Here is a 23,849-nt window from a genome sequence, read left to right as displayed (position 1 = left end):
TCTCCACTAAGTCAATTCATATTTAGTACGAGGAAAGACATTTGTGAGTTTTGGGGCCCAATCAATTCAACCGCAGGATCACTGCACATGTTCTTAAGCAATGTCTGAGACCCAACTATCTTCTGGTACGACATCATTAGCTTTTGGTCAAATGCAGATGTATTTCGGGATGATTGTTCTGTTTTCAGCTCTATTCGTTATGCCTCAGATAATGAAGTACTGCATTCCCCCATGTAGCAGGGGCTGATAAGTGCCAAGTTAGATTTGTATCACACAAGTGCCACAAGGGAGAGCCTAACCAACTCAGCTTGTCATTCAGCGGAATTTCCATCACCAGGTCCAATACTATCCCTGACATCTATAAGGCACAAGTCATGAGGGCGATAGAATGTCACTTTCCTGAATGGCTACAACTAAAATAAAATTCAAAAAGCTTTCAACCATCCAGAACAAAGCACCTCATCCACGAGCAAAAATGTCTTTGATGTTACAGCTATATGGTTAAGTGGAGCAGGTGCATGGATATACTATCAACTCCAGTTTTCCTCCAAGTGATCCACTATCCATCGCTATTCCTTCACTGTCACTGTGTCAAAATCTTGGAGCTCTCTAGCTAACAAAATTGATGGTCACCTTCACAGTGTTCAAGAAGAACGGTGATCACCAGCTTCTTAGGTGACTTGGGATGGGCGAGCATTTCAAAAAAGTATGTTTATTTTAAAAATTCATATTAAACAAAACCACCCAAAACAACTAATCAAAAATACACACTAGAAGAAAGAGACAAAAAAGCAAAAACAGGTGCATGGTAGGTTGTTGCATGAGATTAAATCTCATGGGATCCAGGGTGAGGTAGCCAGTTGGATACAAAATTGGCTTGACGACAGAAGATTAAGGGTGGTTGTAGAGGGTTGTTTTTCAAACTGGAGGCCTGTGACCAGCGGTGTGCCTCAGGGATCAGTGCTGGGTCCACTGTTATTTGTAATTTATATTAATGATTTGGATGAGAATTTAGGAGGCATGGTTAGTACATTTGCAGATGTACTAAGATTTGTGGCATAGTGGACAGTGAAGAAGGTTATCTAGGATTGCAACAGGATCAATTGGGCCAGTGGGCTGACGAATGGCAGATGGAGTTTAATTTGGATAAATGTTAGGTGTTGCATTTTGGTAGATCGAATTGGGGCAGGATCTACTCAGTTAATGGTAGGGAGTTGGGGAGAGTTACAGAACAAAGAGATCCATGGGTACAGGTTCATAGCTCCTTGAAGGTGGAGTTGCAGGTGGACAGGGTGGTGAAGAAGGCATTCGGCATGCTTGGTTTCATTGGTCAGAACATTGAATACAGGAGTTGGGACATCCTGTTGAAGTTGGGCCACACTTGGAATACTGTGTACAATTCTGTTCGCCCTATTATAGAAAGGTTATTATTAAACATGAAAGAGTGCAGAAAAGATTTACAAGGATGCTACCAGGACTTGATGGTTTGATTATAAGGAGAGGCTGGATAGACTGGGACTTTTATTCCTGGAGCGTAGGAGGCTGAGGGATGATCTTATAGAGGTCTATAAAATAATGAGGGGCATAGATATGGCAGATGTTCAAAATCTTTTCCCAAAGGTAGGAGAGTCTAAAACTAGAGGGCATAATTTTAAGGTGAAAGGGGAGAGATACAAAAAGGTCCAGAGGGGCAATTGTTTCACATAGAGGGTGGTGAGTGTCTGGAACAAGCTGGCAGAGGCAGTAGTAGAGGCGGGTACAATTTTGTCATTTAAAAAGCATTTAGACAGTTATATGGGAAAGCTGGGTAAAGAAGGTTATGGGCCAAATGCGGGCAATTGGGATAAGCTTATTGGTAGAAACTGAGCGGCATGGACAAGTTGGGCCGAAGGGCCTGTTTCCATGCTGTAAACCTCTATGATTCTATGACTCTGTGACGTATTAACTTTAACACAAAGCTAAATTAAACCCTAACAGCTGCCGGCGACTAACTCCTTAAAAAAGGAAATGAATGGCTGCCATCTTAGGTAGAACCCCTCTATCGACCCTCTAATGGTGTACTAAACCTTCTCCAAAATCTGGAAAAGGCATGAGGTCACCCAACCAAGCCGAGGCACTGGGCAGAGTAGGAGACCTCCACCCAAGCTGAACACTGGGCTATCAACGTGGCAAAGGCGAGGACACCCACCTTCATGTCCGACTGAAGCACTGGCGACTCTGACAACCCAAATATAGCCACCGGCGACATGGATCCAAATCTTCACGGAGTATCTCTGAAATGATGATAAAGAAAGAGGCCCAGAAGCTTACTAACTTGGGACAGGACCAGATCATCTGAATGTGGTCAGCTGGCTCCTGAGAGCAGTGCTCACACTTATCCTCTAGCCAGAAGAAGAATACGCTCATTCTCACTTTTGTCAGATGCGTCCTATGCAACATCTTGAATTGAATCAAACTTAGCCGAGCACATGAAGGCGTGGAGTTGACCCTGTGAAGGGCCTCACTCCACACCTCACCATCCAGAATGGTACCCAATTCACCCTCCCATTTCATCCTCACCTTGCTCAATGGAGCAGAATCCGTTGAAAGGATACCGCCATATATCTCTGAAATAGTGGGATGGGCAATAAATACAGCCTGGCTAGCAATGGCACATACTGAGAATTATGAACCAATGTGACAGTCTGGTATGGAAACATGAGTGTGAAATACAAAAAGTAAGCTGGCCAGAATTGTCAACACTTCAGGGAAAATCATCGGTGGAGGCAGACACAATGCACCACCTGATAGCACTGTTGATGACTGCTTCCATCACTTTACTGATGATTGAGACGAGACTGATAGGGCGGTAATTGGTCAGGTTGGATTTGTCCTGCTTTTTGAGTACAGGACATATTTTCCCCATTGCCAGGAAGTTGCCAGCATTGTAGCTGTACTGGAACAGCTTGGCTAGTGGCACAGCACTTCTGGAGCACACATTTTAGTACAATTCCCAAAATCTGTCAGGGCCCAAAGCCTTTGCAGTATCCAGTGCCTTCAGCCATTTCTTTATATCACGTGGGGTGAATAGAATTGGCTGAAGAATGGCATGTGTGATGCTGGGAACCTCTGGAGGAGACTGAGATGGATCATCCACTTGGCACTTCTGGCTGAAAGTTATTGTGAATACTTCAGTCTTGACTTTTGCACAGATGTGGTGGGCTCCTCCATCATTGAGGATGGGAATATTTATGGAGCCTCCTTCTCCAGTGGGTTGTTTATTTGTCTACCACCATTCATGGCTGAATGTGGTAGGACTGCAGAGCTTAGATCTTATCTGTTGGTTGTGAGATCGCTTAGCTCTGTCTATTACTTGCTGCTTATTTTGTTTAGCATGCAAGTAGTCCTGTGTTGTAGCTTCACCAGATTCACACCTAACTTTTTGATATGCTTGGTGTTGCTCCTGGTATGGCCTCCTGCATTCTTCATTGAATCAGGGTTGATCCTCTGGCTTGGTGGTAATGGTGGAGCAGGAGATATGCCAGGCCATGAGGTTGCAGATTGTGGTTGAGTGCAATTCTGCTGCTGCTGATGGTTCACAGCGCCTCATGTATGTCCAGTCTTGAGTTGCTAGATCTGTTTCAAATCTATCCTGTTTAGCATGATAGTAGTGCCACACAACATGATGGAGGATATCCTCGATGTGAAGACTGGACTTTGTCTCCACATGGACTGTGCGGTGGTCACTTCTACCGATACTGTCATGGACAGTTGCATTTGTGCAATCACTCCTGGAGTGAATCGATCTTTCCGCACAGTCTTAAGAATAAAAAAGAAGTTAGGGTTCTGGTCCAGTATTTTAGCCACTGTTGGGATCTGACCAGGCACCTGTAACAAATATATTCAAAGGCTGAGCCTTCACAACTCATTGGGGTAGAGAATTCAAGATTCCCCACGCTCTGAGTAAAGAAATTTTTCCTCATCTCAGTCCAAATGGTTTACCTCTTATTGTGAGTCTGTGTCCCTTGGTTTTAGACCAACTCCTCCCCTCAGCCAAGGGAAGATCCTTCCTACATTGTTTACCCTATCGAGCCCTATAAGAATAATTGCTTCAATGCAATCACCTCTCATTTTTCTAAATTCTAGAGAAGACAGGCCCAGTCTCTTGAATCTCTCCTCCTAGGACTATATCGTCATTCCAGGAATTAGTCTGGTGAACCTTTGTTGCACTCCCTCTATGGCAAATATATGCTTCCTTAGGTAAGGATACCTAAACTGTACACATTACTCCAGGTGCAGTCCCACCAAAGCTTTATACAAGTGCAGCAAAATATCTTTACTCCTGTACTCAGATCCTCTTGCAACAAAGGCCAATGTATTATTTACTGTCCTAATTGCTTGCTGTTCCTGCATGTTAACTTTCAATGACTGTGAATATGGACACCCAGCTCCCTTTGGACATTTCCCAATCTCTCGCCATTTAAGAAATACTCTGCATTTCTGTTTTTCTTACCAAAGTGGATAACTTTTCATTTTTACACATTATAATCCATCTGCCATGTTCTTGCCCACTCGTTTAGCCTGTCTGAAACACCTTGAAGCCTCATTGCATCCTCCTCACACTCACATTCCCACCTAGCTTTGTGTCATCTGCAAACTTGAAAAATGTTGTATTTGGTCCCCACATCCAAATCATTGATATAGGTTGTGAATAGCTGGGGCCCAAGCACTGGTCCTTGCTAGTCACAGCCTGCCAACCTGAGAATGACCTGTTTATTCCTACTCTGTTTCCTGTCCAAAAAACAATTTTCATTCCATGTGCTCTAACGTTTCCTGCTAATCTCTTGTGAGGGACCTTATCTGAAAATCCAATTGATTTGCATTGAAGCAATTATTCTTAAAGGGCTCGACAGGGTAAACGATGTAGGAAGGATATTTCCCTTGGCTGAGGGGAGGAATTGGTCTAAAACTGCGGGACACAGACTCACAATAAGAGGTAAACCATTTGGACTGAGATGAGGAGAAATTTCTTTACTCAGAGGGTGGTGAATCTTGAATTCTCGACCCCAATGAGTTATGAAGGCTCAGCCATTGAATATATTTGTGATAGGCGCCTGGTCAGATCCCAACATTGGCTAAAATACTGGACCAGAACCCTAACTTTTTTTTTATTCTTAAGACTGTGCGGAAAGATCGATTCACTCCAGGAGTGACTGTATAAAAAATAAGGCTTGGTTATTTTTACAAACAAGACGTTATTAAAACAAAAAAAGACAATATTTAAACTTATAAACTTCAAACCTAAAAAGAACAGTTTTTATGTTTACATGTATCTTGTAATCCCAACACACGATTTCCTATTAAACAGCACATAAAATGAACATACAGCTCTGAACTCTACTTGCACAGGCAGGCAAAAATGATACTTGCATTTACAGAACCAGGGCTGGATTCTCCGCCTCGCCCCGCCACATTTCTGCCCCGACCCGCCGGCGGGATTCTCCGTTATGCCGGCCGGTCAATGGGGTTTCCCATTTTGGGGAAACTGCACGCCGTCGGGAAAACCCCGGGCACCGGAAAAATGGGGAATCACGGCGGCGGAGAATCCCGCCCCATATTCCTGCTGTTAGTGCAGCTCCTTCAGACCCCTTTCTGAAAGTCTGGCTCTGTGATGGCTTTTCATGACTTCTTCCGGTGGCTTTCCAAATCCTTCCACCTCCATCTGTTCGAACAGGATTCTTTTCTTCAGCCCCTCAAACAATGGTTGTGTCCTGGGGTGTCCAGCCTTGAACTCATCATCGCCATCTAGGCTTTTGATTGCCCATTCCTGTTTACGCAAAAGAACAGGGCCAAGCTATGAATGTGTAATTAAATTCCAATTTACGGACAAAAGATACCATCAGACTTTGTAATGGGCTAATGGCTGGTCAGATCAGAGTGTCCTGGGGGACAATGGATCTTGAGTGAATTACCCCGGTTGAGCAGGGGTATCCTGTTTATTCCCATTAATAAGTTTAAGTCTGAATGGGACAATATAACTCAGGCTAGGTATGGGCGTGTACCTGTGACTCAGTGCTGGCACTTTTACCCTCAGTCTGTTAACCCCTAAATTGGCCACTACACCTTTGATCCAATTTCCTAACATTTCCCTGTCGTAACAACGTTCAAGATTGATAGATAGAGATTCCTAGATATTCAATGTATCAAGGGACATGGGGATGGTGAAAATGTTGTTGAGGCAAATTAGCAGCCATGACTTATTCTACTTGAATGATGGAGCAGGCTTGAGGGGCTCAATGGTCTACTACACCTATTTCCCATGTTCCTTAAATGTGTTACAATTTAATTATGCATGAAAGTGCAAAGCAAATGAAAAAATAATCTTAAAGTGCAGTGCACATAGTGAGTTTATTTGTATTATTTAGTGGAAACGGCTAATATTTGCATGTAACAGTGTCAGTGTAATTTGCAGCTCTGACCACTATTAAAGATGCAATTGTTGTTTAAGCAGATCCACTGTAGCATCCCTCAGCAATAGTGACACTAATGTGGTCGACAGGCTATTAACCCCCCCCCCCCCCCCCCCCCCATACTTTGCTTGCTGATCTCAGTTTTCAGATCTGGGGAAATAATTACGGGAAATCTAGAAATCTGTTTCCCTGCAACTGTATTTTGATCCCCCCCCCTACCCCCATCTGTCTCCCTTTGGCTCAGGCCAAAGTCGTCACTGTCTCTCGCTCAGCTCCAGAATTATGTTCCCTGCTTTTACTCTCATCTCACGGTGGAAACAGCCAACCAGTGCACATTATGTAAATGAATGTGCTTAGTGAGGTAGTAACAAACCGACTGAATGGTTGTTATAGCGACAGCTGAAGGCCCTGCCTTGTAGCTTATATGAGGGAATAATGTTCATGTTTCCCCGGGGGTGTGAGAACTAAAATTGAAATAGCACGGAGGTGGGGAAGGGTGGTGGCCGGAGGGGGGTGGGGTGGGGTGGGGGGAGAATTGACGGACAATAAAGTGATCGGTGGAGTTAGGTTGTGGAGACGGCAGCTTTTCCTCGGTCATGCCAGTTCTTAAATTTGATGCTGAGTCACTAGAAGGTATCCCAAAATCCTCCTGTTATAAGCTTCCATCAAAGACTATGGAGGAAATAGAACACACCTGCCCTCAGCCACGTACGGTGAGTCAAATAATGGATATCTGTGATGTATATATTTGGGAGTTAAGTACGGCGATGGCATTTAGCTTCATCAGGGGAAAGGGAACAGCACAACATGATCCTCTGAGTAGTTTTAAAACAATGCCTCAGTTAGCTGTGCCTCTTATTATGTGTTTACTGTGGCCAGTAAACTAGACAGCTTCATTGTTTTCATTCCCAATTATTCTGGGAGACAGGATTCACAGCCACTCCTACAGCTGTGAAGGAGAGAAACAAGGTGTGGTAGTATGTATTGGGGGTCATGTGGGACTGGAAGCCCTAAAATGTTTAGAGATTTAAAAATCCAAATGTCTGCGATTTATTGAAATGCTCCCTTACTCACTTTAGTAATTAATTCCCCTTTCATTACAAATTTCACTGGATATTTTATGGTGGTGCAAAACACAACAAATGTACAATAACAGTTCAATAATTCCTAGTATGCTCCTGCGAAATTGAAACTGTATCATATGGATTAAAAATGCTGCCATCAGGTTGAAAGTGTTAATAAAAATAAGCTACAATAGTTCAATGATCTATGCAAAACTGAAATCATTGGGAGGCCAACAGATCATGCACAGAATTAGTCATTTGCACATAAAATAGCAGTCACAGCAAATGGCAGGATTCATTTTGTGTCTTTAGCTTCTGCACAATGCTTTGAGCTTTGATGATTGAACAAGGCTATGGGAGTTAGCTAAAACAAGAAAAGAAGTATCTGTTGATTTAAGCGTAATAAACTGGTGTGATCGGTCACCTGGTAGCTGCAGCCAATTACAACTCAGAGGCCGCGAAATTTGATAATCCGCAGAAATGGGGGTTAGGATCATGATACACGTTTAACCTGTGCTCATTGTTTCTGATGCAGGCACAACTCAAACTTGCTTACTTAAATGATTATAGTGTGCACCCAGCACACCTGTGGCTGCACGCCTGAGCGGGGGTGGGGTAGGGGGTGCAATATCGTGAGAGGCTGGCACATCGAGTTAAAATTAGCCTCCGCTACTTAAAGGGGAGGTGCGCTGAGGCTGGGGCAGCTCTTGGAAATAATTCTACAACTGATACTGATCTGGAAAAGACACAAGAATGGTACATCATGGCACAGAGTGGGCTGCAAGATTTTCCAACACTGCGCTGCAGGCCTTGGTGAAGGACGCGGCGAGCAGGAGAGATGTGGTCAGAATGTCCCCAGACAAACATTGTGAAAGAAGTGTGACCAGATATCTGTGGAGACCAAAGCTAGGGGTCTAGCCAGGGCCTGGAGGCTGTGCCGCAAAATGTTTAATGACCTCACATGTGTGGTCAAGGTCAGTGAATGTATCTTCGAATGCCATATCCCACATACTGCACCATTGGCCTGACACACAGCATGATGCAGGATTGCTGAGGGACCAACCCAGAGGAATGGCAGTGGCCCCATGGAGCACAAACCCACTGTTCTCTCTCAGGATTCGTCCTCTCGCCTTTGTCAATCCACCAGTGCCCTTGCAGTTTCTGTGTTGAGTCCAAAACTTTCTAGACCCACGTCTGCTCGACGCCATCCTCCAACATCACCTGCAGTCTCCACCACTGAAAGTTGGCAGCCTCTGACCGGCCATGGTGCAGCCACTAGGCAAGTAGCGCGCACAGTTGAGCACTAGGAAAGGAAAAGGCAGCTGCAAGGCAGGCACTAAGGGATTGCACAATTGTGATGACATGGTTTGTTTTAGAAATTTGGATTGGAATGTTTATTATGTGTTTATTTTTGCATTGTGATCAAGCAAATACTGTGATGGTGAGTAACTAAGGGAATGGAAGGCACGGGACTGCAGATGAATGGGGAATTGGAGTTGTTTTTGTTGGTATTGCTGTTGGATGTATTGATCATGGATAACACTGCCAAAAAGGGGCTGTGTGTTTGCCTCCTTCCTCCTCCTTCTTGTCCTTTTCCTCAGATGGCCGCTGTATAGTTGGTGACAAAGACTGAACCCTCATGGTGAGGTTGTGCAGTGTTGCACCAGACCATCACGCATCATGACACCCATTCCACCTGCGTGGTCCAGGCAGCAGAAAGCTGTGGGCTGCTGGATCACATACATGCGCAGCACAACTTCTATTATATGCATGCTGCTCAAGTGTAAATGGGTTGCCCTGCAGAATCATGAGCCCTGTCTTCATAGAATCATCCCTATCATCTTGTGGCCATTTTTTGGTTTGTTTTGATGGCTCAAATGTAGAAGGCACAGTGGATTGACACATAATGAAGGCATCATGACTGCTACGAGGCATTGACCTGCATGATACGCGAACTAGCTGAAATCCCCTCTGGTGATGGTATATCCCAAGATGTGACAGGCAGCATCCACAGAACCATGTTGAGTACAGTCAATGTCACCTTATACTACAGGGAAGCCTCCCCGAACAGGCGCCGGAATGTGGCAACTAGGGGCTTTTCACAGTAACTTCATTGAAGCCTACTTGTGACAATAAGCGATGATTATACTATCATTATTATTATAACGCTCTCTGTTGTTTCTCTCTGGCAATATATTCAGTTATTTTAGAATGCAAATCTTCAATGATCTCAGTGATGCAAAATGGAGGGCAGACTTGAGATATTGCAAATATCTGCAATTGGCTCGGAAGCTAGGGAGCCAGAGGCTTAAAGGTTCATGATTATGGTCTCCTTGACAACCACAGGCGATGCCATCATGCCCTGCCCTGAGGTTGCAGTTGGAGCTGCAGCAGGTATCGGATTTCAGTAAGGATGTCCTGAGTGAAGCAGGGACATCTGACACACTGGGGTGGATTCTCCATTGCCCAAAGCGGGTAACGGGATTTCTGATCAAGCGGAGAATGGAGTGTCGAGGGATAAACGGGATTGATGCCAGGCGCTAAACCTGTTGCAATGGCGGCCTCAGCGCACTGCCCACCCCACATCGGCAGGAGGATGCAAATGCATCAATTTCCATTTGATCAACGGGCTGAAAGCCCAGATGTCGGTGCCGGTGCAGACTCGATGGGCCGAATGGGCTCCTTCTGCACTGTAAATTCTATGTCCAACCCCCTCCCCCCACCCGTTATGCATGACACCACAATGGGAAATCCTCCGGGCGGGCTTTGGTGCAAAATTGGCCAAGTGTGGCCCTGACGCGGTGGATCACAAAGTGAGTCAAGGGGGTCAGTGCATAATTGAGGTGCCCTCCAAAGTTGATCGGAAGGCCCCCACTACCTCTATAACACAAATATCCCCCCTCCCATTGACAAGTAGGGGCATCCTCCCCGACCACAGGAATAACAGCTCACCCCCCCACCCCCGCAGAACTCACACATGAGAGTGACCGGACCCCCCCATGATCCTCCATCAGATCCCCCAATCAGAGACCCCCATCAGAACCCCCAACACTCTCCTCCATGCCCCGTCTGAGACCCTCAACATTGGCAGCTCCTCATCACATCAAAAGGAGCTAAGTGCTTTCACATTCTCTTTTCCTCAGCAGAAAACACTAAGTTCCTTTGGATGTGGTAAGGAAGTGTCAATTATAACAAAAGTTTTGCTAGACATTGTGGTTAGCGTGAAATCAGGATAATTGGGATGCATTCAATTATGAAGGGAAAGATAAATTAACAAACCTCCTAAGCAGCTGTTTCTGGACCAATCACAGGCTAGTGCAATGCATTGCTATGTGAAATTGGATGGAAGATTTGCATTTCAAAGGCTGAAAAGGGATTTGAAGATCTTTGAAGTGTACTTGGCTTTCGAAGAAGCCTCTGACACCTATAACAGCTGCTGCTTTAAACACTTTAGGCTGAGGCAGCAGATGTTAGGAAAAGGTTAGTGAAATTGGTCTTCATTGGTTTGGTCTGCCTGGATTGGTCTTCAACTTGCAAACAGGAGTGACTGATGAGGGTCTGATAGAGGTCTCTGTGATGGGCATCTTAATGGGGGAATCTGATGGGGATCTCTGTGGAGTATCTCTGTTGGGGAGTCTGATGGGGATCCGATGGGGAGTTTAATCTGGGGGAAGCTGGGAGAGTTGGTGATCAGGGTCAGGTCACCCTCATGCATGCATGCTGTGGGGGTTGGGGGGAGAGGTTATCCTGCTAATTCTCTGGTGGGCGAATAGGATGCCCCTACTTGTCAGCAGGTTGGGGGCAGGAATTGCTATGTTAGGGGGCCTGCTGCTGGACCTTGGTATTGGGCCACCCATTCAAAATGGTGAGCTCTCCTCCATGCCTAAATTTGCATGGCAAAGGAGAGAGGCTTGCATACTAGGCCCCGTTCCAGGTTCAAGTGGAGGCCAGTAGTGATTCTCCTTTGACAGGAGCACTTAGTCACCAGGGCAGAGAATCCAGGCCACTGTTTCTACCTGGCATTTAGCTCTGCACTTCAGATGGGAATTGCTCTCTGAAAGGTCATCAGATTGAAACAGTGGGCTGAATTTTACCAGCCTTTTTGGGCCTGGCTGGAAGGCATGTTGATCAGTGTGGAAAGTTTCAGACAGCCCCCTGCCACCCACCCCCCATCCCCACCCCCCAGAGTGTAGTTGAGCTATTTAAGTGCTAATTTAGGGCCAGTTCACATTATCACTGACATTCTACCAATGGTGAGTGGGCCCTTAACTGCATGAAGATATGGTCAGGTAAAACGATTCACTGGCCTTGAGGAGGCCTCCTATGTGGGCACCTTTTGGCCTACGGAGTCCCCCGCCTCCCACCAAATCCTGCAGTGATAACGCCCCAGTATCAACGGTGCTATCTGCCATCACCAACAAACCCTTTCCTGCTTGACTGGCCTTGATGTCTCAGAGCCCACTTACTTGGTTGGGAGGACAATGTCATTCCATGGTGTCCTCCTGTTCCAGGTGCACACACTGCTTCCAGTGCCTCTGCTGGGAATGCTGACCTACCAACTCTCCAATTCTCTGGCAGCTCCTGAGCTTGGGTGGCCACCCTTAGTAGAGGTAGTAGCCCCGATATTTTGCTTTTGTATTGCTTCTTGATCACCATAGGTATATTGGGCCTCCTGCTGAGAACCCATTTTGTCCCATCTCTACCAGCAACTTGTCCTGCTCTTTGTTGCTTCTTCCCATTCTCCCTGCCATGCTGTAGTCCAAAGGTATACAAACTACTGCACCCATGTCTGCGAGCAAATGGTTCATGTCGAACCTTGCAGTTAGGACAAATTACTTCAGCTCATGCCATACTACTCCCTGTAAGATCTTTAAACAACTCTGGAATTTACTGGCATGGCGTAGGTACAGAATATGTCTGTTAAAGAAACCTTCATTGTCGTCTGTATGTTAACAGCAAGTTTTATTAACTATTTGAAATTATATATGTTCTGTGTATATATAGTGTGTATATATATATACAGTAACGGAGCTATCTCAATGTCTAGATCTTAACATGGCTCATCACTTCACCACACTGACTCTCGGTCTGGGTCATGTGTCTGACGTCACTGTGTGGGTGGTTCTATATTCAGTCCCATATAAATCCCTATATGTGCCAGACCCTTATACTGCATCCCCCCATGGAAATGGAGTTGCACTTGGTTACTTTATGTCTTATATTGTTATTAGTCTTTGCATTTACCTTATGATTACTGCCTATATGCTATTCCAGCATTCTCACTACCCAACCTCCCCTCTTCAAGTCTTTGAACTTGGAAGTTCAGATGGTCTGCAGGCCTTAAAACCCTTCCATGTCTTGTTTGTTGTTCTGTCAGAGTTGCGGATGGTTCTGTTGGTTCTGATCCTGGCTGTTTTTTTGGAGGTTAGGTATGCTTACATTCTTTTCTTCCATTGCTCCATGTTGAACCACTCCTAGTCAGTTTGACCGTTGTGTTGATCCATGGTTGCTGTTACTCCCGATCTTTTCTTGTGGGGTGGACCAACATGGTATTCCTCTCCCTGGCACAGCTTTAACTTTCTCTGTGTGAGCTGAATCAAAGCTCTGAGGCTGAGGAAAATCATTCCTGTGGTGAGGAAGTGAGAAGGTTTAGAGATATGTTGCAGATGGTGACGGTCTGGTACCAGGCTCCAGAATCTCTTGTAGCTGTGGCATGCTGGCTGGAAGTTGCAGTGTGTGCTCAATGGTTGCGGTGTTGACCAGCTGGTGCTATCATCATAGTTGAAGGTAGAGGCTTCTTAGACTGCTTATCATTCACTGGCCATGGCATGTGTGGTCGCACATTTGGTGTCTCCCGCTTGGGGCGTTTTTTTCTGACCTTTTCCCCGGTTAACGGGTGGATGTGAGGAGGCACAAAGTTGCAGGAGAGTTAGTAGAAGAGAGTGACCTATGGTGTATGGGGCTGAGGGCCAGAAACGGTCGCAAAAAAGGGGAACAGACTGCAAAAGTTGGCGCGGTGTCTGCGACGCACGTGCAGATGGCGGAGGATCAGGGAGCGGCCCTGACGACTCAGTGATCAACAGAACAGCTGGTGGGTTTTTTGAATGGGACGTTCACCCAACAACGCAAGGAGAATCTGAGGACCTGGTCCGGGCGGTGGATTTGATTAAGGCGGTGATCGACTGCATGGAGCCGAGACTGGAGGCCCAGGTGCAGACAATCCAGAAGGTAGAGGAGGTGGCAGGGGAACATGTGGAGCAGTTCGCCTCGATGGCAGCATAGATGGGGCTGATGTGGGATCAGCAGAGGCGGCATCGATCTCCCTCATTCTAAAGCGCGATAAAGATCCAGAACAATGTGGGTCATATACACCTATTTCCCTGCTAAATGTAGCTGCCAAACTATTGGCGAAGATCTTGGCCTCGAGGATTGAGGACTGTGTGCCAGGGGTAATAGAGGAGGACCAGACGGGGTTCGTGAGGAGCAGACATCTGGCAGCCAACATCAGGAGGTTACTTAATGTGATCATGATGCCTCCAGATGGACGCGAGGTAGGTGGTGGCCATGGACGCAGAGAAGGCCTTTGATTGAGTAGAGTGGGAATACCTATGGGAGGTCCTGGGGCAGTTTGGATTTGGGCAGGGATTTTTTGACTGGGACCGGTTATTGTATCAGGCACCGGTGGCGAGTGTGCGGATGAACCGGGTGAGATCAGATTATTTTAAGTTACACTGGGGGACGAGGCAGGAGTGCCCACTTTCCCCACTGCTATTTTCCCTGGCTATAGCGCCATTGGCAATGGCAGTGAGAACGTCGAGGGTCTGGCGGGGGATGTTACGGGTGGGGTGGAGCACAGGGTATCGCTTTACGCGAACAATTTACTTTTATACATAACAGGCCTGCTGGCGGGGATTGGAGGGATTATGGGATATTAGAGGAATTTGGCTGGCTCTCGGGGTATAAATTGGATATGGGCAAGAGGAAGGTCTTTGCGATTCAGGTGAGGGGGCAGGAGTAGAGATTGGGGCAGATGCCCTTTAAGGTGGGCAGGGGGGAGCTTTCGGTATTTGGGTATCCAGATGGCCCAGGAGTGGGAGCAGCTGCATAAGCTGAATCTGGGTCAGTTGGTAGAACAGATGAGGGGGGACTTTCGGAGGTGGGATGCACTTCCGTTGTCATCGGCAAGGTGGGTACAGGCAGTGAAAATGACGGTCCTCCCGAGGTTTTGTTCGTCTTTCAGAGCCTTCCGATTTTTATCCCCACGGCATTCTTTAAAAAGGCAAATGCGGTGATCTCGGGATTTGTTCGGGCGGGTAAAACCCTGTGGGTGAAGAAGGTGCTGCTGGAGCGGGCATGTGGGGATGGGGCTGGTTCTTATGGGCGGCGAATATTGCGATAGTCAGGAAGAGGGTAGTGGGGGAACGGTCAGTGTGTGAGCGGGCGGAGGCGGCCTCATGTAAAGACAAAAGTTTGGGGGCACTGTTAATGGACCTCTGCTGTTCTTGTCGGTCAGCTACACCACAAGCCCGGTAGTAGTGGCAGCCTACTGTCAGCCCTGAGGGTGTGGAGACAGTGGAGGCAACATATGGGGTTGGTGCCTGTGTGGGCACCAATATGTGGTAATCACCGGTTTGCTTCGGGGGGCTGTATTCTGGAGGTGGCAGCGGGCAGGGATCAAGAGATTTGGAGATCTTTTTATTGATGAGGGCTTCCCGAGCTTGGAGGAGATGGAGGAGGAGTTTGAGTTGCCAGGTGGGATCGGGTTCCGGTATCTGCAAGTGAGTCATTTTGTGCGGAGGCTGGTTTCGACCTTCCCGCACCTGCCGCCCCAGGGGCTACAGGATAAGGTGGTGTCGAGAACAAGGTAAGGAGAGGGGAAGGTTTCAGAGATTTACAAGGGATTGATGGAGTGGGAGGGAGCCCCAATAGGGGAGGTGAAGAGAAAGTAGGAAGAAGAGTTGGGTGGGGAGTTGGAGGCCTGATTATGAGAGGAGGCCCTGAGGCGGGTCAATGCATCCTCGTCATGTGCCAGGCTCAGCCTGATACAATCTAAGGTGGTCTACAGGGCGCACATGACCGTGGCCCGGATGAGCATGTTTTTCGAGGGGATAGAGAATAGGTGAGGGCCCTGCGAACCATGTCCATATGTTTTGGGCATGTTCGAGGCTGAGGAGTTTCTGCCAGGGGTTTGCTGACATCTTGTCAGAAGTTTTAAAGATGAGGGTCGTGGCGAGCCCAGAGGTGGCGATCTGTGGTGTGGCGGAAGACCCAGGAACCCGGGGGTGAGAGAGGCTGATGTCCTGGCCTTTGCCTCCCTGGTGGCCCGGAGGACAGATCTTACTAGGTTGGAGGGACTCAGAACCCCCGACGTCGGGGGTATGGGTTAGTGACATGGCACGGTTTCTCAGACGCGAGAAGATTAAATTTGCTTTGATGGGATCGCTGTAGGGTTTGCCCAGAGAGGCCGTTCATCGACTTCTTCGAGAAAAATTAAGCTGTCAGCGGGGGGGGGGGGAAAGAAAGCATGGTGGGGTGAGTAAGGGCAGGAGAACCTGTGGAGGAGGGCGGGAAAGGGTGGTCCTGTTTGTGTGGGTCATGTTGGCTGGGGTTTGTTGCTGGGGGAGGGGGGGGGGGTGGTGGAGGTGTTGGTTATATTATTTTGGTCTTGTTGAGGCCTGATGTTTGAAATTGTTAAAATTATAAATGCCTGAATAAAATATTTTCTAAAGCAAAAGTGGGGTGTGTTTTGTTGTGGTGTACCCGGCGAGGCCAAGAGTCACCCATAAATCAAAAGATCATTTTTTTCGAAACGGCAGAGGAAGCGGAGGCTTTTGTCAAGGAACAAGGACTTGGACTTAATTGAAAGGGTGTGAATGGGACTTTAATGGGTGTTAATGGGATGGGATTGTTTGGGGATTTTCATGTTTTTTGTATATATGTTTGGTTAACTGGGGGTTATAGTTCTGCATTGGAGTATATGGGCTGGATTCTCCTGCCCTGCCCGGCGCAAGATTGCCACGGGCGGAACGTGGCTCATTTAAAGGTCCATTGAGCTCGGGCAGGAATTTCCGTTCGCCGGGTGGATGCAGCTGGAGAATCCCGCTCTATACATTGTTGGGGAAGGGTTGGTGGGGCCAAAGTAGTCGGGGGTAATGGTTAAGGCAGTTTCAGTTGGGAGCTTCTTTCAGATTTGAATTTCCATTGGCAGTTTTCTTTTTCTTAGCTTTTCGGTGAGGTTTAGGGGGCGGGATTCTCCGTTGCCTGATGCCGATATCGTAATCGGCGATCAGGCGGGAACCCCTGTTTATGACCGAATCGGGGTTGGGGGGTGAGGGGGGGGGAGCGCCTGTTTTCAGTTGGTCCGCGCCCACCAAAATGGCGTCATCGAGGAATAGGCCGCACGCCGTTGGGACGGCCTCAGGACGTCACCTGAAGGCCCTCCCCCGATGCTGCGTCCCCGATGGGTGGAGTTCCCGTTGCGGGGGACGTTGGCTCTCAGTTTTCGGGAACCCGGAGTGGCAGCTGTGGACTGTGTCCAGTGCTGCCACAGTTGGGGGGAGTTGTGCTGCAGGTCGGGGGGGGGGGGGGGGGGGGGGGGGTTTCGGCGAGGGCTGGGAGGACTTGTGGGGGCTGGCGAGGGGGTAGCGAGGGGGTGTCCAGGGGGGCACTATGTGGCAGGTCGGATCCACGTGCGGCCGATGCCATGTTATACGGCACGACCCCTGCAGGTCATCGCCGTGCGCATGCGCGGCCACAGACCCGGCAATTCGCCAGCCGTTTATATCGGGAAGACCGTGCGTTTTACGTCTCCAGTCCGAGCACCGGGGCGGGGGTGGCACCAACGTTTTCGGTGGAAAACCAGACACACCCTCCAGACATAGCCTCAAAATCGGATTTTTGATCCTGAGATGCCACCATGTTGGGATGATGTTGGGTACAGAATGGGTCTGTTTAAGAAATCTTCATTGTCTCCTGTATGTTAACAGCAAGTCTTTATTAACTACTTGTAACAATATACATATCTACAGTTAAGGGTATAGACCAGGAGATATCTCGTTATCCAGGTCTTAACATGTCTCTGCTCAACACCGCACATTGCACACCTGCCTTCCAACCCAAAGAATCTGCTCATCCGAGCCATTGTCATGTGAGCCCGATGAACGACCTTGAATTGTATCAGGCTGAGCATGAAACATGTTGTGGACGCGTTGACTCTACTCAACGCGTCCGCCCATAGACCATCCTCTATCTCTCCTCCCAGCTCCTCCTCCCAATTGCGCTTCAGTTCCTCAGTCTGCGTCTCCTCTGACCCCATAAGTTCCTTGTAAATGTCAGAGATGCTCCCTTCTCCTACCCACCCTTTGGAAACTATCCTGTCCTGAATCCCCCTTGGCGGTAGGAGCGGGAAGGTTGAAACCTGCCTACGTCAGAAGTCCTGCACCTGCAGGTACCTGAATTAGTTTCCCCTCGCCAACCGTACTTCTCCTCCAGCGCCCTCATACTCGGAAAGCTCCCCTCTATAAACATATCCCCCATCCTCTCAATCCCTGTTTTCCGCCATATCCGGAACCCTCCATCCATATTTCCCAGGGCAAACCGGTGATTATTACAGATTGGGGACCAGACCAATGCTCCATTTGCTCCCACATGCCTCCTCCTTTGCCCCCAGACTCTCAGGGCTCACACCACCACGGGGCTGGTGGAGTACTGTGCCAGCGGGAACGGCAGAGGCGCAGTTGCCAACGCCCCCAAACTGGTGCCCTTGCATGAAGCCGCCTCCATACGCTCCCATGCCGACCCGCCCCCCACCACCCACTTCCTGATCATGGCTATATTCGCCGCCCAGTAATAGTTACTAAATTTTGGCAGCGCAAACCCGCTCTCTCCCTGACTCCGCTCAAGCATTACCGTCCTTACTCTCCCGTCCAAACAAAGCCAGTGGTCACTTTGTTGACCCGTTTAAAAAAGGACCGCGGAATAAAGATGGGGAGACACTGAAATACAAACAGGAATCTCGGGAGGACCGTCATCTTCACCGTCTGCACCCTCCCAGCTAGTGACAACGGAAGCACTTCCAATCTCCGAAAATCGTCCTTCATTTGGTCTACTAGTCGGGCCAGATTTAATTTATGCAGCCGGTCCCATTCCCGCACCACTTGGATGCCTAGATACCTAAAGCTTCCCCCTACTAATCTAAACGGCAGCTCCCCCAATCGCCTCTCCTGTCCCCTCGCCTGGACCGCAAACATCTCACTTTTCCCCATATTAAGCTTATACCCCGAAAACCGGCCAAATTCCCCCAGAATCCTCATGATTTCTTCCATCCCCTCTATTGGGTCCGATACATACAGAAGCAGGTCGTCTGCATAAAGCGAGACTCTGTGCTCCACCTCCCCCGCCCCCCCCGCCCATCTCCCCCCTTCCGGACGAGCCCCTTCCAGCCCCTTGAAGCTCTCAGATCAATTGCCAGCGGCAACCTGACCCAGTTAATAAAGCCCCGCCCAAATCCGAAGCGCCCCAGTACCTCCCACAGATATTCCCATTCTACTCGATCAAAGGCCTTCTCTGCGTCCATTGCAACTACTACCTCCACCTCCCTACCTTCCGGGGGCATCATGATCACGTTTAATAGCCTTCTTATATTGGCCACCAACTGCCTACCCTTAACAAACCCCGTCTGGTCCTCCCCAATAACGTCCGGAACACAATCCTCAATCCTGGAGGACAAAATTTTGGCCAGCAGTTTGGCGTCCACATTCAACAGGGATATCGGCCTGTAGGACCCACACAGCCCCGGGTTCTTGTCCCGCTTCAGAATCAGAGAAATCGTGGCCTGTGACTGTGGTAGACACCACTGATGTATATATTGTATATAGAGGATGTCGGTGTAGATGCTTTACGGTAAGGCCCTGTACTACAGGTACGGGGGTAGTTCCCTGCCTGCTGGCTCCGCCCAGTGGGCGGAGTATAAATATGTGTGCTCCTCATACAGCAGCCATTTCGCCAGCTGCTGTAGGAGGCCACACATCTTGGTGTAATAAAGCCTCGATTGCATCCAACTCTCGTCTTTGTGTAATTGATCGTGCATCAATTTATTACACTAAGTTTTCAGAAGATGGATTTTGCATCAAGCCGGATCGCCTGCAGCTGCATCCGCAATCAGACAACGCCAAAAAGGACTTTGAACATTGGCTAGCCTGTTTCGAAGCATACATCAGGTCTGCACCAGACCCAATTCCGGAAGCTCAGAAGATTCACATCCTTTACATGCGGCTGAGCTCCAACGTCTTTCCACTTATCCAGGACGCGCCGACCTATGCAGATGCCATGGCGCCACTGAAGTAAAACTACGCTCAGCGGACTAACACGCTCTGCGCTAGGCACCTCCTCTCCACTTGTCGTCAACTTCCTGGTGAGTCAGTGGAAGATTTCTGGCGTGCCCTGATTCCCCTACTTAGAGACTGTGACTGTCAGGCCGTCTTGGCCACGGAACACACAAACTTGCTCATGAGAGACGCTTTTGTTACGGGGATAGGGTCCGATTACATCCGCCAGCACCCCTTAGAAGGGGCCACGCTTGACCAAAAAGCTAGCGCTCTCGCTTACGGTCGCTTCGCGCAACATCCAGGCCCCCGACCGCGCGACCCACCCCTCCTGTGCATCGTGGACTCCGCAGACGGCCGCCCCATCGTGCACCCCACCAGCGACCGCCCTCAGCCAGCCCCACACCTGTGCCGCTCGGCAGCCAACCAACCCCGGGGGCCCCAAATGTTACTTCTGTGGGCAGTCCAAACACCCCCGACAGCGCTGCCCGGCCCGGAGCGCCCTTTGCAAGGCCTGTGGCAAGAAGGGGCACTTCGCTGCGGTGTGCCAGGCCCGCTCAGTTGCCGCTATTGTTCCAGCTCCCCCCACGTGCGGCCCGTGGGCGCCGCCATCTTGTTCGATCCCCACCACGTGCGGCCCATGGGCACCGCCATCTTGTTCTCCCCAGGATCATCAGGCGCCGCCATCTCGTTTTCCCCACGACACATGCGGCCCGTGGCCGCCGCCATCTTACCAGGACCCATGCCCCCCGGGCACCTCATCTGGCCGCCCGCAACCGCTTACGACCTGCCGCGTCTTGCCTCGGTCACGCTTGACCAGCCTCGCCCACACAACCTGGAAACAGCTTCTACCAACGTGAAGATCGATGGGCACGAGATCTCCTGTCTGCTGGACTCCGGGAGCACCGAGAGCTTAATTCACCCTTTACGGTAAGGCGCTGCTACCTCGCGGTATACCCCGCTAACCAGAGAATCTCCCTGGCCTCCGGGTCCCACTCCGTGGTGATCCGTGGGTACTGCATCGCCACTCTCACTGACCAGGGTGTGGAGTTCAGCGGCTTCCGCCTCTACATCCTCCCCAACCTTTGCGCTGCCTTGCTACTCAGCCTGGACTTCCAGTGCAACCTCCAGAGCCTAACCCTGAAATTCGGCGGGCCCCTACCACCCCTTACTGTATGTGGCCTCGCGACCCTAAAGGTCGACCCACCTTCTCTATTTGCTACTTAACCCCGGATTGCAAACCCGTCGCCACCAGGAGCAGACGGTACAGCGCCCAGGACAGGACCTTCATCAGGTAATGTGAGGTAATGCATTTTGGAAGGTCTAATGCAGGTAGGGAATATACAGTGAATGGTAGAACCCTCAAGAGTATTGAAAGTCAAAGAGATCTAGGAGTACAGGTCCACAGGTCATTGAAAGGGGCAACACAGGTGGAGAAGGTAGTCAAGAAGGCATACGGCATGCTTGCCTTCATTGGCCGGGGCATTGAGTATAAGAATTGGCAAGTCATGTTGCAGCTGTATAGAACCTTAGTTAGGCCACACTTGGAGTATAGTGTTCAATTCTGGTCGCCACACTACCAGAAGGATGTGGAGGCTTTTGAGAGGGCGCAGAAGAGATTTACCAGAATGTTGCCTGGTATGGAGGGCATAAGCTATGAGGAGCGGTTGAATAAACTCGGTTTGTTCTCACTGGAACGAAGGAGGTTGAGGGGCGACCTGATAGAGGTATACAAAATTATGAGGGGCATAGACAGAGTGGATAGTCAGAGGCTTTTCCCCAGGGTAGAGGGGTCAATTACTAGGGGGCATAGGTTTAAGGTGAGAGGGGCAAGATTTAGAGTAGATGTACGAGGCAAGTTTTTTACGCAGAGGGTAGTGGGTACCTGGAACTCGCTACCGGAGGAGGTAGTGGAAGCAGGGACGATAGGGACATTTAAGGGGCATCTTGACAAATATATGAATAGGATGGGAATAGAAGGATACGGACCCAGGAAGTGTAGAAGATTGTAGTTTAGTCGGGCAGTATGGTCGGCACGGGCTTGGAGGGCCGAAGGGCCTGTTCCTGTGCTGTACATTTCTTTGTTCTTTGTTCTTTGTAGGTCCGAGGTCCAGCGACTGCTTCGGGAAGGCATCATCGAGGCCAGCAAGAGCCCCTGGAGAGCTTAAGTGGTAGTTGTGAAAACTGGGGAGAAACACAGGATGGTTGTGGACTACAGCCAGACCATCAATAGGTACACGCTGCCCGACGCGTACCCCCTCCCACGCATATCTGATATGGTCAATTAGATTGCACAGTACCGGGTCTTCTCAACTGTGGACCTGAAATCCGCCTACCACCAGCTCCCCATCCGTGAGGCGGACCGCCCATACTCTGCCTTCGAGGCAGGTGGCCGCCTTTACCAGTTTCTTAGGGTTCCCTTTGGCGTCACCAACGGGGTCTCGGTTTTCCAACGGGAAATGAACCGAATCGTTGACCGGTACAGTCTGCGGGCCACTTTCCCGTACCTTGACAATGTCACCATCTGCGGCCACGATCAGCAGGACCATGACGCCAACCTTGCCAAATTTCTCCACACCGCCACTCTCCTCAGCCTAACCTACAACAAGGAGAAGTGCGTGTTCAACACGAACCGCTTAGCCATCCTCGGCTATGTGGTCCAGAATGGAGTTCTGGGGCCCGATCCTGTCCGCATGCGCCCCCTCATGGCACTCCCCCTCTCCCACTGCACCAAGGCCCTCAAACGATACCTGGGCTTCTTTTCTTATTATGCCCAGTGGATCCTAAACTATGCGGACAAGGCCCACCCACTCATTCAATCCACTCTTTTTCCCTTAACGGCCGAGGCTCACCTGGCCTTCAACCGTATCAAGGCGGACATCGCCAAGGCCACGATGCACACGGTCGACGAGAGGTTACCATTCCAAGTCGAGAGCGATGCATCAGACGTCGCTCTAGCCGCCACCCTCAATCAGGCAGGCAAACCCGTGGCGTTTCTTTCACGAACCTTACATGCCTCTGAAATTCAGCATTCCTCCGTCGAAAAAGAGGCCCAAGTCATCGTTGAAGCTGTGCGGCATTGGAGGCATTACCTGGCCGGCAGGAGATTCACTCTCCTCACTGACCAACGGTTGGTTGCCTTCATGTTTAACAACACACAGAGGGGCAAGATCAAAAACGCTAAAATCTTGAGGTGGAGGATCGAGCTCTCCACCTACAACAACGAGATTCTGTATCGCCCCGGTAAGCTCAATGAGCCCTCCCGATGCCCTGTACCGAGGTACATGTGCCAGTGCACAAGTAGACCGACTCCGGACTCTGCACGCCAATCTCTGTCACCCGGGGGTCACACGTTTTTACCATTTCATCAAGGCCCGCAATCTGCCCTACTCCATCGAGGAAGTCAGGGCTATCACCAGGGACTGCCAGGTCTGCGCAGAGTGCAAACCGCACTTCTACCGGCCAGACAGTGCACGCCTGGTGAAGGCCCCCCCACCCCTTTGAAAGCCTCAGCGTGGACTTCAAAGGTTCCCTCCCCTCCACCGACCGTAACACGTACTTTCTCAGTGTGGTCGATGAATATTCCAGAATCCCCTTCGCCATCCCATGCCCTGACATGACGTCTGCCACCATCATCAAAGCCCTCAACACCATCTTTGCTCTGTTCGGCTTCCCCGCCTACGTCCACAGTGACAGGGGATCCTCATTCATGAGCAATGAGCTGCGTCAGTTACTGCTCAACAGGGGTATTGCCTCGAGCAGGACAAACAGCTACAACCCCCGGGGAAACGGGCAGGTGGAGAGGGAGAATGGGACGGTCTGGAGGGCCGTCCAGCTGGCCCTCCAGTCCAGAAATCCCCCGGCCTCTCGCTGGCAGGAGGTCCTCCCCGACACCCTTCACTCCATTCAGTCGCTCCTGTGCACTGCGACTAATGAAACACCCCATGAACGTCTCTTTGCCTTCGCCAGGAAGTCCACCTCCGGGGTGTTGCTCCCGACTTGGCTTGCAGCTC

General features: G+C 49.5%; 1 protein-coding gene across 3 annotated transcripts in view; it reads left to right on the top strand.

Annotated features, from left to right (window-relative positions):
• pcyt1ba (phosphate cytidylyltransferase 1B, choline a) overlaps positions 1–23,849 on the top strand; it is a 152,808-nt gene that overhangs the window by 28,842 nt on the left and 100,117 nt on the right. For 2 of the 3 annotated variants that reach the window (XM_072513952.1, XM_072513950.1), the window contains exon 1: positions 6,993–7,162. The exons of the other annotated variant lie outside the window; for it this stretch is intronic. In XM_072513952.1, coding sequence (XP_072370053.1) covers positions 7,046–7,162 — 117 coding nt within the window. In that variant the 5' untranslated portion in view covers positions 6,993–7,045. Of the gene's footprint in view, positions 1–6,992; positions 7,163–23,849 lie in introns of those variants that run through there. 3 annotated transcript variants of the gene reach the window in all.

This window comes from Scyliorhinus torazame, chromosome 8, assembly GCF_047496885.1.
Source record: "Scyliorhinus torazame isolate Kashiwa2021f chromosome 8, sScyTor2.1, whole genome shotgun sequence".
Classification (NCBI taxonomy): Eukaryota; Metazoa; Chordata; class Chondrichthyes; order Carcharhiniformes; family Scyliorhinidae; genus Scyliorhinus; species Scyliorhinus torazame.
The sequence above is the reverse complement of the archived record's forward strand: the minus strand, read 5'-3'. Positions and strand labels throughout refer to the sequence as shown.